Source organism: Penicillium angulare, assembly GCF_028827245.1.
Source record: "Penicillium angulare strain IBT 27051 chromosome Unknown utg000005l_segment0_segment0, whole genome shotgun sequence".
Lineage (NCBI taxonomy): Eukaryota > Fungi > Ascomycota > Eurotiomycetes > Eurotiales > Aspergillaceae > Penicillium > Penicillium angulare.
This window is the reverse complement of record NW_026623164.1, coordinates 2,019,435-2,031,770: the sequence shown is the minus strand read 5'-3', so window position 1 is coordinate 2,031,770 and position 12,336 is coordinate 2,019,435. Positions and strand designations below refer to the sequence as shown.

The 12,336-nt window shown below is 47.5% G+C and overlaps 3 protein-coding genes across 3 annotated transcripts; 1 reads left to right on the top strand and 2 right to left on the bottom strand.

Moving 5' to 3' along the window:
* Nucleotides 1-2,729: 2,729 nt before the first annotated feature.
* On the bottom strand, nt 2,730-4,308 carry N7478_008097 (arrestin (or S-antigen), N-terminal domain protein; the record flags this gene model as incomplete). The annotated part of the gene is made up of 2 exons (XM_056924311.1): nt 2,730-4,081; nt 4,107-4,308. 2 exons carry the CDS (start codon nt 4,306-4,308, stop codon nt 2,730-2,732), a joined length of 1,554 nt encoding a protein of 517 aa, XP_056777037.1.
* Nucleotides 4,309-5,893: 1,585 nt separating this feature from the next.
* N7478_008096 (DDB1/RSE1 family protein) lies at nt 5,894-10,007 on the bottom strand (the record flags this gene model as incomplete). The annotated part of the gene is made up of 4 exons (XM_056924310.1): nt 5,894-5,920; nt 5,976-7,260; nt 7,495-9,571; nt 9,764-10,007. The coding sequence occupies 4 exons, from the start codon at nt 10,005-10,007 to the stop codon at nt 5,894-5,896; spliced, it is 3,633 nt and encodes a 1,210-aa protein (XP_056777036.1).
* A 541-nt stretch (nt 10,008-10,548) lies between these two features.
* On the top strand, nt 10,549-12,074 carry N7478_008095 (ubiquitin domain-containing protein DSK2; the record flags this gene model as incomplete). Its single annotated transcript, XM_056924309.1, has 2 exons — nt 10,549-11,022; nt 11,103-12,074. 2 exons carry the CDS (start codon nt 10,549-10,551, stop codon nt 12,072-12,074), a joined length of 1,446 nt encoding a protein of 481 aa, XP_056777035.1.
* Nucleotides 12,075-12,336: the final 262 nt, after the last annotated feature.

The window sequence follows — 12,336 nt, the reverse complement described above, 5'->3', positions numbered from 1 at the left end:
TTATGATCGGGAAGCGTATCAAATGTGAAAGGAATACCAAAATAGTAATCAACAATACATTCTACTTCATTGGGTCTTGTGTTGGCCATATCGCCGGGCCCCTGATGGCAAATCAAACTGCGCCGCAATCCTCGATCCTTCGAGTGAGTTATCACTGCAATTGTTAGATGATTCGTTTCAGCTTTAGATATGTTTGTTCATTGGTACATATGCCGAGTGAAGAATATGGAGCGGATCAAGACCAGATTTTTGTCGATCGCATCCATTATACTGAAGATGTGACTGATATTGAAGATCGGAGTTTTGAACAGAAATATTGAAATTTCGAGAATTGCATACTGGGGGTTTAATGTTGAGTTGATATTAAGAGCGATGATGATGGAACTGTGATGGTTAGATCTGAGTTTTAAAACAATTCTGTTAACTTGACAACAACAATTTGCCAACTCATTATTTCAGCTACCTACTCGATGAATGTGCTCGGACTCGCTATGCACTATGTGCATGGACAAATCCAGAAGACAATTTACAAGATCATTAGTATTGAACATTGGGGGAAGCTTTCCAACTAATAGCATAACTAACCTGGTTCTTTGGGGTAGTTCGAAAGTACCATCCGTGGGATGAACTACCATATACTGGTATGTTTCAGAATATCCTGATAATAAATAACACAATACTGAGAACTTTCTAGAGATGAGGGTTCTAGCTCATGACTTCTGCTGGCAAAGGCTGATGAAACATTTTGATCAACCTCCCCATCTCGACAAGCTGATTGAGGTCTTGCAAGAGACATCTGTACCATACTATAAGTCTCCACAAGGGAAATATTTTGAAGAGGTATTTAAAGGCTTCATAGTTCTGTATTAAATGGTAAATACTTAACTGGTTGATTAATTAAAAAAGATTCGTCGTTTTCCGGAGCAGACGTCGGCAATCAAAGTAATGCATATTAAAGACATCCGAATGTTTCTTCGATCCCACAATTTTCCGAAGAAACGAAGACCGAAGCCCATACCAATTAATTTTGAAACATGGCCCGAGGCTGATAAACTTCTATTACTTCCAGTGGAGATTCGGTTCAAAATTGCTAAAAACCTCTCCACGGCTGATTTTTTCAGTTTCAGTATCGCATCAAAGGCCATGGCCCCTTTACTTTACTGTGAGCTTTTCTGGAGAGGCCAATTCACCCTTCTTGGTGAACGAGGCTGATTTGATTTCTTTACTAGAGAATTCGGGAACGGCTATCAGGACTGGAAACTTCTCTATCGATGCACTGGCATATCCACTCGCCCAAGGACAAAGGCTACTAGTACCTGGTCTCTTAATTTCGACGACTGGAACATGCAATAGCTTACTTTTGAAAATATACGAGATTTATATGTCATGATTGAGCGGATAGAGCCTAATTCAACGAATAGCAGCGAACTTGACGCCTCGAATGGATCTTTACCTTTATATTGGACAAGAGACCCCATAATCTCGAACTGCCTCTATTGGCTGCATTATCCTCAATTTCGTCATCGCCTTGTAGAAAAATACACCTCTGCAGAGTACTCCAGATATTAGGAGCCTGGATGTAACAAGACGAAGTGCGGTATACCAGGATATTTAACGAATACGCATACTGTCCTGATCCCTTCTGGTCCGATTTTGATAATTAACGTTTCCGTCCTTCTCGAATCTAAACGCACATTCACAACTGGCTTCGTGTTGTTCTATTCGTCCGATCCAAATGTACTAGGAATACTGTTTGGCTATAGAATTCCTGGAAAGGAAGTTAGCTGGCATCTCGGTGGGACAACTTTGAGGGGATTCGAGATCATCATTGATAACAATACGTGTGGTACTCGAGCTATACGACCGACTATAGAGGATAGATCAGGTCAAGACGGATACCTTGGTTGGACTGGTATGCCCGTGCAGAAATATGAGCTTAATGACTGGTGAATCTATGAAACATCGGGCTTGCAGAGAACAAGAACTATACGACTTCCTTCTGATGGTGATATAGCGGCTATTTCTGGGGAGTTCCTGGTGGGTCATTGGCTTGATTATTGAATTTGAATTTGAATTTCTTACACTGACATATATTGTTTGCAGAATCGAAGATTGATGGCCCTTTCACTAGGCTCAATTGCTAAACCTATTGCTGTTGTGGAGGACTAATGATGGGGGTCCATTGTATACGTGGGGATAACAGTTTACACACGGGACTACGACCGCGAACGACTAATGTCCACTTAAATTTGAACTATGGGCAATTTGCATGAGAAAAATAAAACTTAGAAGAATATCAAGAACATTGTATCTAGTAATGTAGGATAATGAAAAGTTTATTAGGCGAATTGGAGAATCGCACTGGGAGCAAAAAGGGAATTTTCACGGTAAACCGTGTACGCACCAATCAGCGTCTTGCTAACAGTCCACTTTGTGTCCACTTATCTCAGTGTACAGGATGTATAGAAAATAATATGTTGGTGAAGTATTTAAATTGATTGAATTGATGATTAGGGGAAATGTTGAGATGCATACGCTTTCACTTGGAGAAAGAAATATTGAGTAATTGATAACTGGAAGAAAATGGGTATAGTAACACAAGAAAGAAAGCATATTGATCGTAAGCGCCAGGCCAGGAAGAACTTTTGAGAAGCAGAATTGCTCAAGTGGGTATATGAATAGTCAAGGACAGAAGATGAAACCATATGTATGCCACTCGCCAATCACAATCACCGGGCAGCTCGTACACTCCCCATATTAGATTGAGAAATTGTCTCCGAGTACCCCGGTGGCGCGGCAATATCAATAGTCGCATTCGCCACGGCAGGACTAATAGAGCGAGGCTGAAAGAACTCATCCAATTCTTCCTGTGTCACAACAAGACCAAGCGACGACTTCATTGAGTCCGCATACTTAGGTTCAGTAATAATTTGAACCGGAAGTCGAAGTTTAATTGTTGGAGTCAAAATATTTGTTCCAGGCGTATGGTACGATAAGCTCAGATCAAGCGAATAAGAACGAGACATTAAACAGCTGTGAAATGTCGGAACGAATGTCTTCGATGTCGGAAGCGTAACTGGGATAACGAGTGAAGCTGTATAATATGTATCCCCTGTAAACGATGCAGAGGGCCCAGTCGAATCATCAGAGCAGCTTGAGACTAGCGAATCGCGACGCTCAATACCAATGCTACCGATTCCGGAAGCAGAAGCACAAGTGTGCTTTTCCCATTGAGCTGATGCGACGCACATATTTGATAAATTGACGGAATCGTGGAAAATTCCTTGTCCAACTTGGGAGAGTGGGACAGAGGAAGACTGGCATGGAAAATCTTCCCAGGGATCCGAGCTGTAGAATGTACTCGCTTTTATCTTACTGCTCATTGATCCTAGTCGTGGTGGTTGTTCGTTTGCCACGGGATCAAATCGAAGCGACACCTTTGCAACGGTGCTAACTGTATCCTGTGGTTCGCATGTTGTAGCATGTAAACGAATTGGTTGTGGTTGAGATGCAGATACAACTAGGTGTCCTTGTTTACCACGGAGTAGACCTCTTTTCACTGTCTTTTCTTTGCGAGGACAGTAGTATGTATAGTCTGATGTGTTGATTGGTGGTTCTTCTGAGACTGTGGGGATTATGCGGACCTTTTTTCCGACGTTTGCGAGTGCTTTGAGAGAAGCGTGGTTTGTTGATGAGCGTTTGAGAATTGCAACGCGGATTAGATAGGAGATTTGGCTCATGTCTGGTGCCATGTCGTCTAGGAGGGTCCTGGAGTTTGCGTTTGTGCGGAGCATTGGATCTCCGAGTGTTGGGGGGAGGAGGGTGTGCGAGGTGTGGATTTGGTGGTTTACTCGGGTGTGAGTGCAGACTTGGGGGAGCAAACGGTCTGGTACCACGAAGGTGAATGGGAAGGTGTATTCATGGCCCGGTTCCAGTATGCGAGGGGTCGGGTATTCTGTTTCTTCGATGGGTTGGCGCAGCTTGAGGAACATCTGTTGTGATCCTGTGCGACCAGGGCAGGCTGCTCGTTCGACAGATGTGATTGACGTGCCTTGGGTGGGAGAGTTAGCTTTGGTGTTTCCTGGTAACGATAGAGGGATATGAACCTTGTAAATTAATTTCGATCTCATCAAAGCGAATCTCTGTATCGACTGTGATCTTGGCGACACCTTCAATTTGGTCTCCGGTTGTGTATGAATTGACGAGGCCGGGCTTTTGTCCGTCGAGAGTAATTTCGATCTTTGGAGTTGAGCGGCGTGTCCATACATCGAGGGTATCGGAACCCCGACTGACGATGGAGGTCGCCATTATTTTTGGACCGGGGGTCACCCTTTGTAGAGTTGAGCTTAGAATAAAGGGTGGGGGGAGAGTGGAAGTAATATGAGCGACGACACTCTGAAGAAGAAGAGAGAGAATCAAAGCCAGGATATAAGGTGGATGGAGATATGTTGTTAAGTAAAAGAAAAGGGAAAAAGTAGAAAGTAGAAAGTGGAGCCGTGGACAACCGCGTTTAGCAGTATGTATGGAGAGTCTTGCTGTTTACACCTGGAGAAAAAGGAGAAAAGGAGGGGGGCCTTATTTTATACAAAAAGATGGAGAAATAAGCTGGAGAATAGTAGAAGAGGATTCCTCATGAGTCACTGTCATCACTGTCGCATAGTAATACTGCCCTCAAGTGCTGGTCTGATTGTTGGTCTGTGCATTTGCGCCCTTGGATTGACATTCTCTTGTCAGATGTACTCTCTTGTACTTCTCCACTATAATGTGTACGCCAAGATACATCCCGGTACTTCCCCTTCCCATCTACACTACACTCCTATACATGATAAATACGAACACTCAATTTCTGGCTCAACAGTGGACCGCGCCTTACGCCGACATGCGCGCCCTTGGTGGCTCCACTCGATCCACTCACATTCTACATACACTCAATATACCCAATCACACTTCACCCAGCTAAAGCCCAAGCGTCGTCATAACCAACGGACCTGCTGACCAAAACAACAATTTCAAAGCAACTATAAACTATAATGGAAAGATGCCGACATCTTATAGGTTGGCAAATGTAGAGTTTAAAGCTGATCTTCTAGCCAACATTTGGCCCTAGAATAAAATGAAATGACACCATGAGGACTCATTTACTATACTAGTTACTAGGCTAGACTAGTCTTTTTGATTCTTTCCCGCGGACGAGACTGGGGCTCAACGAGGATAACCGCTGGATCCAGATTTTTCCGACCGTAGCCGTGCTTCATGTCGTGACCAGGCCGAGTGTGGGCGTTTCGGGATTTTTTTCTCAGCACGAAATCAGGGTATTCGTTTATGCAGGTACTGCTGATGGACCGTGTGAAAAATCGGCGTAAGAGATCGGCATCTTTTTGAGGTTCGCCGGGTTTTTCTGTGCCCAGGTCTATAGTCATCTCGCATTTCGTTCCATGCAATAAAATAAGATAATAAAATGGAAATTTGAATTCAAAACTATATAAACTAGAACTATCATACTACTACTATCTCTTACAAGATGTTCCGACAGATAAATTACGGTGTAGATCCGTGGTGCTTTGCGGATAAAACCGTACTCAAAAAACGTCGAGGCGTAGAGAACCACGCTCAATCTCGTCTCATACAAGTCCTGTTCACAATTGTGGCCAGACTGCATCCAGCTCAAGATTAGCCGAGAAAAGCGGCAGACCGAGCGAGGCAAGAGACATATCTTAAAAGATAGAAGATGGGAGGATCAAAGGTGAAACTTGTCTACTAGAACTGGAGCCAGCGTAATAATTCATTGCGGTTCTTCGCCGCCAGTTGGGATATCGATTATTCATTGTACCTAGATATGTGAAAGAAGCCTGAAACAAGCCCAGAGAGCAAACGCCGATCAGCCCCCCCGAAATTAATATGCCACTCGTGTTCGCATGTCCTGTATCATTTGAGTCAGCTAACATTCCTCTTCTCTTTAACCTGGTGGTACTTACCGAGATCTTACGCTCGATCTCCCGAACAGATCGATCAAGCTCCGCGGCAATCATCATCTTCGTGTTGTTGGGCAGCAGGAAGTACATCTCACACAGGTCACCGTCGATCACGCCCTTAGACGGTGCGTAGTAACCGCGGTAGATTAGGTGGTCACGACCGGCCAATGGAGGGTTTTGCGCAGCCAGCTGCGTCTCCAGGCTTTGGAAGAAGTCAACGTCTTCACGGCTAGCAAAAGGAACAAACATGCCGATCGTTCCTTGGAAGCCGGTCCAGACGATAATATCCCGACCACCCGCCACCAGCTGGGTTTTGTGCAGACTGGTCGGGATATCTTGGGTATAGTAGTGTACCATCAGTTCAAGACGGTTCGGGGTTCCCTGCAGATAACCTCGCTCATGAACAAGATGAGCACCAGATCCATCCTCATCCGCCTCTTCGGAGATCTTGTTGGGGCATCGCAACAACCACAGGTTGCCGAATTTGTCACCACCAGCAACAGTTTCGTAGTCAACCATAGTAGTGGAAGAGGTCCAGCGCGCAATAGAATCATCCACAAACGGAATCAGGATATTTTCCTGTTGCTTGTAGACCACGAATGTCACACTTTCCCGCACATCACTGACCACAATACGGCTACCCTGGGTTTGAAGTCCGACGATGGTGGAGGGAACCGCAGGAGCCTGTGATTTGCGCAGGAGCTGCTTCACACCGAGATCATACAGGCGGAGAATGGAGCCGATTCCGGCTAAGAGCTTGCCTTGGAATGCGAGGAGAGCAAGCGGGGGGTCATCAACCTTCGTCTTGTGGATGAATTCTAATTCGCGACCATTTTCTTGGAAGCGATAGATATGGATGAAACCACCCTTGGATCTGGGCGGGCTGACCTCCATGTCCTTGGCAGTTCCCACGACCAAAAATGTTTCATCTTCTTGACTAGAGAAGGGAACAACAGCAACACTGACAGCCGCCTCGTTCTCTTCAATATCAAGAGTGAAAACGACCTCGTTAGAGGTAAGCGGGTCCACTACTTGAATGCAAGATGCCCAATGACCAGTTCCACGTGGGTAGCCAAATTCGGCAGCTGGCAAAGCCGCAGCATCACCATTTTGAGCCCCTGAGTCTTTAAGAAGGCTCTCGCGAGTTGCAGGAGCCAATACATTATTGTCGGATTCAATAACGTAAAAGAGAGGGTGATCAGGGTGCTTCACGAAGCGACGTGGGGTGTAGGCTAGGGGAATTGACACCTGAAGCATGTTGTTGTTGAGCTTTTCAATGGAGAAGATCCTAAATAATGTCAGCGACACAGTTTCTCTCACTTAAACACAAGTTAAGGTGATAAAGATTGATAATGGTTTGATCTCAGTAGGAACAATTGGAATATAAAAAAAAGTTCTTCCACATGGTGGTTCGGTTCCCTTTGTTTCATCATATGATCAAGATTTCGGCGAGTGGGGGAGAAGGAGAGGGGCATGGGTAAAGGGCATTGTAATGAGAATGATTTGGGGGAGAGAAACTCACCGGAGATTGCGGCCTTGGATACCAACCATACCCTCCAGACATTGCTCACTAGAGAAATTCCAAGCCCACTCCAGACCACCGTAGTCCAGCGGGGTGAGCATGAAGCTCTTGGTCTGAACATCAGAATATCCAAGCCATGATCGAGAGCTCAGGGCCAGCACGGCAGTTTGACCTTGGACAGAAACCTGAGAAAGCTTGACAGGCTTTGCTCCTAAGAATCGAGTGCGAGTATCAGACAGTTCACCGGTCACTTCGTCCAAAACAGTACGAAGATATACACCAGAGTAAAGACCGATATGCAAATATAGAGTGGTGCCCCCTGAGCTAGAATCGGCCATGGACATGATGTTCAGCGCCGATGGTGCCGACGTAAGGGCCTGAACAGACATGTTTTCAAGCATGTTCTTCGTGTCCAAGCTGAGAATGCGAACGGTGGAATCATCGCAGCCAACAGCCAAGAAAGAACTGCGGACACGACCTTCAGGGACCGCTCCAAGACTGAGACAAGTGACTGTGCCCGACATTTGACGCCTATCATCGTATTCTGCGAGTGATCCATCGGCATCCATTTCAAAGTAGACGATCTCGCCGGAACTGAGGGCGACGGCAACTTGGCGCTCGTTGGTTGCAGCAGCAACGATAGAACGATGTTGTGGAGCAGGCCACTCATTAACTCGATGATCCGCTAGGAGATGACGGATTCCGCGAGGGTGGACTTGAATGAGAGAGTCCTCGCCGAGCTGTTGGACAGCCAAGGTAGGGGCTGTCGAAAGGAATCCGGAATCTTCGGTGATTTCTTCAACGATTTCGCCAATACCGAGAACGATGGTTCCGTTGGTGAAAGACAGTACAATATATCTGTCGTACTCGTCAGACCGAGTGAGCTTTGTCGTCCACACAGCAGAAGGAACTGCACGCAGCTCTGATTCTACCAGCTCGGACACTTCTAGCCCATGCTTGAGGGTTCGGAATGTGCTTCGGGCACCAGTGCCACAAACAGAATAAATTTGCGGGGCATCATCCTCTGTGAGATTGACAACCTTGCTGTCAATCAATGGATTAAGGGAGTTGATGGATTCCATCAAGTTCAGGTTCTCTGATGGCCGAGTGTGGAAGAACACTGGTTCATATGGGGCGGAAGGATCAGCAGAAAAGGAGTCGCTGCTGAATTCAATTTCTTCGTCATCATCGCCAAGTTTCTCAAATTGGTAGAAATGATGGTTGCCAGATTCACTGGCAACGAAAAGAAAACCGCTCTTCAGGATGAGAAGGCTCGATGCCACAGGGACAGTGTCGAAATATTTGATCTTCAGACCCTGGACCTCGCCAGTCATTTGCCCATTGTCATCTTCGGCCATATCAAGCATAACCTTGAATATGTCGCCGTCCTCGGTTTGGAGGAGGAAGAAAAAGGCACCCCTCATTTTGTGCATTACACCCGCAACGATGGTTCGCTTTCGCTCGGGGTTTTCTGTAGGGCCACTGCGACGGGGGATGGGGACCCGGAATGCATCTTGGTTTGAATGACGGTAGGTGATATTGTCTTCAGCGCAAACCAAAACACCACTTGGACCATCTGCACCCCCAGGGACTTGGAAGAGCATGTTGGCAGTACGGTCGACTGGATCAGACCACTTGCGGACCACATGGTTGAGTCCCAGGTCCAGCTGATAGTACACCAGGACCTTCTCAATTTCTTGGTAAGCTGTGCCAGTAGGATCTTGATCGGCCTCTGAGTAGTCCACTTCGAGAGCAGCGAATATGGGGTTATCGTAGCCGACATCCAAGGAAATCATCGCAAACACCAATGTCTGGGGCTTGTGGGCCTCGAGGGGGGATGAAATGGTGAGCTCAGCCTGGGAATTGCGGTTGAGAACATAGACCAGCTTGTTCTTCTCCACCGAGGCGATGAGGCAAGCACGTCCCTTGGGATCGACTGCGAGATACTGTCCCGGGACAACCCTACGGACTCCAGACTTGCCAAATGTTTCCAGATGAATTCGGTTGAAGCGATTCTGAGAGGGGACATATTCAACGATCGTGATACGACCCGAATCCGAGCCGATGATCAGATAATCTGCAATTCAAAAAGGAATGACTCAGCAAAGGTTCACGCATTGGGATCACAGAGCGTTCGCGTTGCTGGCCAGGGCAGGTCCCCCGCCCGTCAAGGGGTCGGCTCGGAAAACCAGGACCGTGCTACCCGGGAAGCTTCAAGAATCACTAAGTTGAACTCGTAAACAGACAGGGGGACTACATAAGGACATACCTTTATTGCTTCCAGCCAACCTAAACACTGCCAATGATCGAATGATGCCGAAGACATCTTGAGAGAAAATTGGGGTGACTTTTCCCAAGGTCGGGTCCGGCCGGTGAATGGTGAGCTTGGAGCCAGAGGCTGTGATGACCTGCTGCTCTTTGGTTCCAGCAAATTGACCCAAGACAGCTTGAGTGACGGCAGTTGGAGGCTGGATCGTCAGGGAATACATAAACATGTGGGAGGTAGTCGCCATGATGGGCAGCTAGGCAGCTCAAAGAGCTTTCCACCTTCCAGCAGCAGGCAAGGAAAATGTGGGTGCTATAACGCGCAATTGCAGTCCAGGAAGATGGAGTAATCACATCAATCCCATATCTGCTTCAAGGAGTCACTAAATAAAAGAATGACTCCGGGTGTTGGGAATTCCACTTTGGATCAAGAAACGAACGTGGGTTTCAGGATTCTGCTAGGACTGAGACTTCAAACGGGAACAAAATGCAAAATTCAAGTGGGAAGCTGGTCTGGTCACGTGATAGCACCATCAGTTTCGACCGCCTTCTGCCCCATCACCGCCCGCTTTATGTATGGTAGATCAGTCAGGAAGGCACCGCATCGACTTGATCTGACAAGACTTCGGCCATTCCTCCTCTCTTTCTTATTCCTTTTGCTTGATACAAGTCCTTGATTTTACATTAAGCCTCTCTCCATCTCCTCCTCGATCGCCGTCTTTGTATTCCTCATCGATCCCATACGAAGCTCCTTTGAACCCCACTCCCCCAGCTTCAACCTTCGCAATCATGGCCGATGACGCTGGTGTGGCTGATGAAGCCCCCATCACTTTCACAGTCAAGTCATCCACCGATGCCAAGTACACGTTGACTCTCCCACTCTCAACTCTGGTCTCCGATCTCAAGCAAAAGCTCTCGAGCTCGGAATATGCGGATACTCCAGCTGATCGTCAACGCCTGATCTATTCTGGTCGGGTATTGAAGGATACTGAAACTCTGGATACCTATAAGATCAAGGACGGCCACACTATTCATCTTGTTAAGAGTGCTGCAAGCAACCAACAACGATCCAACACATCCGGCCAGTCTTCCTCGGCAACGGCGTCCGCCGGCACCACACCAAGCCAACCTGCTGCCGCCGCCGGTGTGCCTGCCAATCTCGCTGCTGGTACTGGTAACAACCCTTTGGCTGGGTTGACCGGGGCTCGATACGCTGGGTTTGCCCAGTTACCGGGTGCGGGCCTCTTTGGTCCTGATGGCGGGGTAAGTCAATTGAATCAACCCAGATGACCTGTGAAACCACGGTGACTTTCTGAGATACTAAGTTCCCTCTTTCATTCTAGATGGGCCCACCTCCGGATAGCGAACAGATGCTTAACATGCTTGAGAATCCTCAATTTCAATCGACTATCAACGAAGCTCTCCAAAACCCCGCCATGATTGATATGATGATTCAACAGAACCCCATGCTTCGGGATATGGGGCCTGGAGTGCGACAGATGATGCAGAGTCCTGAATTTCGTCGTATGTTGACAGATCCCAGCTCAATCCGTAATATGATGCAGATGCAGCGGGCGATGGGAATGGGTGGAGGTGGTATGGGTGGTGACGAAGGTGCCTTTCCGGCCCCAGGTGTGACCAACACCACACCTGAAGACAATCAAAACGCACAGCAGCAAGGTGCCCAGGCCAATCCATTTGCTGCGCTGGGTATGGGCATGGGCCAGAACCCTATGGGTCAGAATCCAATGGGGAACCCATTCGCTGCTCTCTTCGGGGGCAACCCCGGGGCCAACCCATTTGCTCCTCCCGCGCAACCGGCTGCCGCTGGAACAACAGGCAATGACCAGGCTGAGGGTGCACAAGATACTACAGAACGATCCGCCACTGGAGAGACACCCAATGCTCAGGCAGCTCAGAACCCATTTGCATCTTTGCTCAATCCTTCCCTTTTCAATCCTTCCGCCCAGGGCCAAGGACAGGCAGGCGTCAATCCCTTTAACCCACAACAAAATCCATTCCTTCGCGATCCAGCTCTCATGGCCCAGATGATGCAGGCAATGGGTGGACAAGGTGGGGAAGGAGGGGCTGGTGCAAACCCTATGGCAGCCTTATTTGGAGGTGGTGGTGGCTTGGGTGGTTTTGGCTCCCCAGCTCCACCTGACAATCGGCCTCCAGAGGAGGTATATGCTGATCAACTTCGCCAACTGAACGACATGGGATTCTACGAGTTTGAGCGAAACATCCAGGCTTTACGACGATCCGGTGGCAGTGTGCAAGGAGCTGTAGAGTACCTATTGACCCAGCCGTCATAGAAGCTTATTCTCTGGTGTGCCACGCCGATTGCGCCTTGTCAATCTTACTTCATTCTACGATTCTATTCTTTATCTCCTTTGATGTACTTCATGGCCCTAACGACCGGCCTTCTGGATTGACGACTTTCCCATTCCCCCTTTTTGCATGACTTTTGGATGTGGATTATTCTTTTTCTTCTTTCTCTCTTTCTCCCTATCTCTCCCTCATTTTTTTTACATTGGCTTCATTTTAGCCTGGACAGCCCTTGATCTCAGCGTTTAT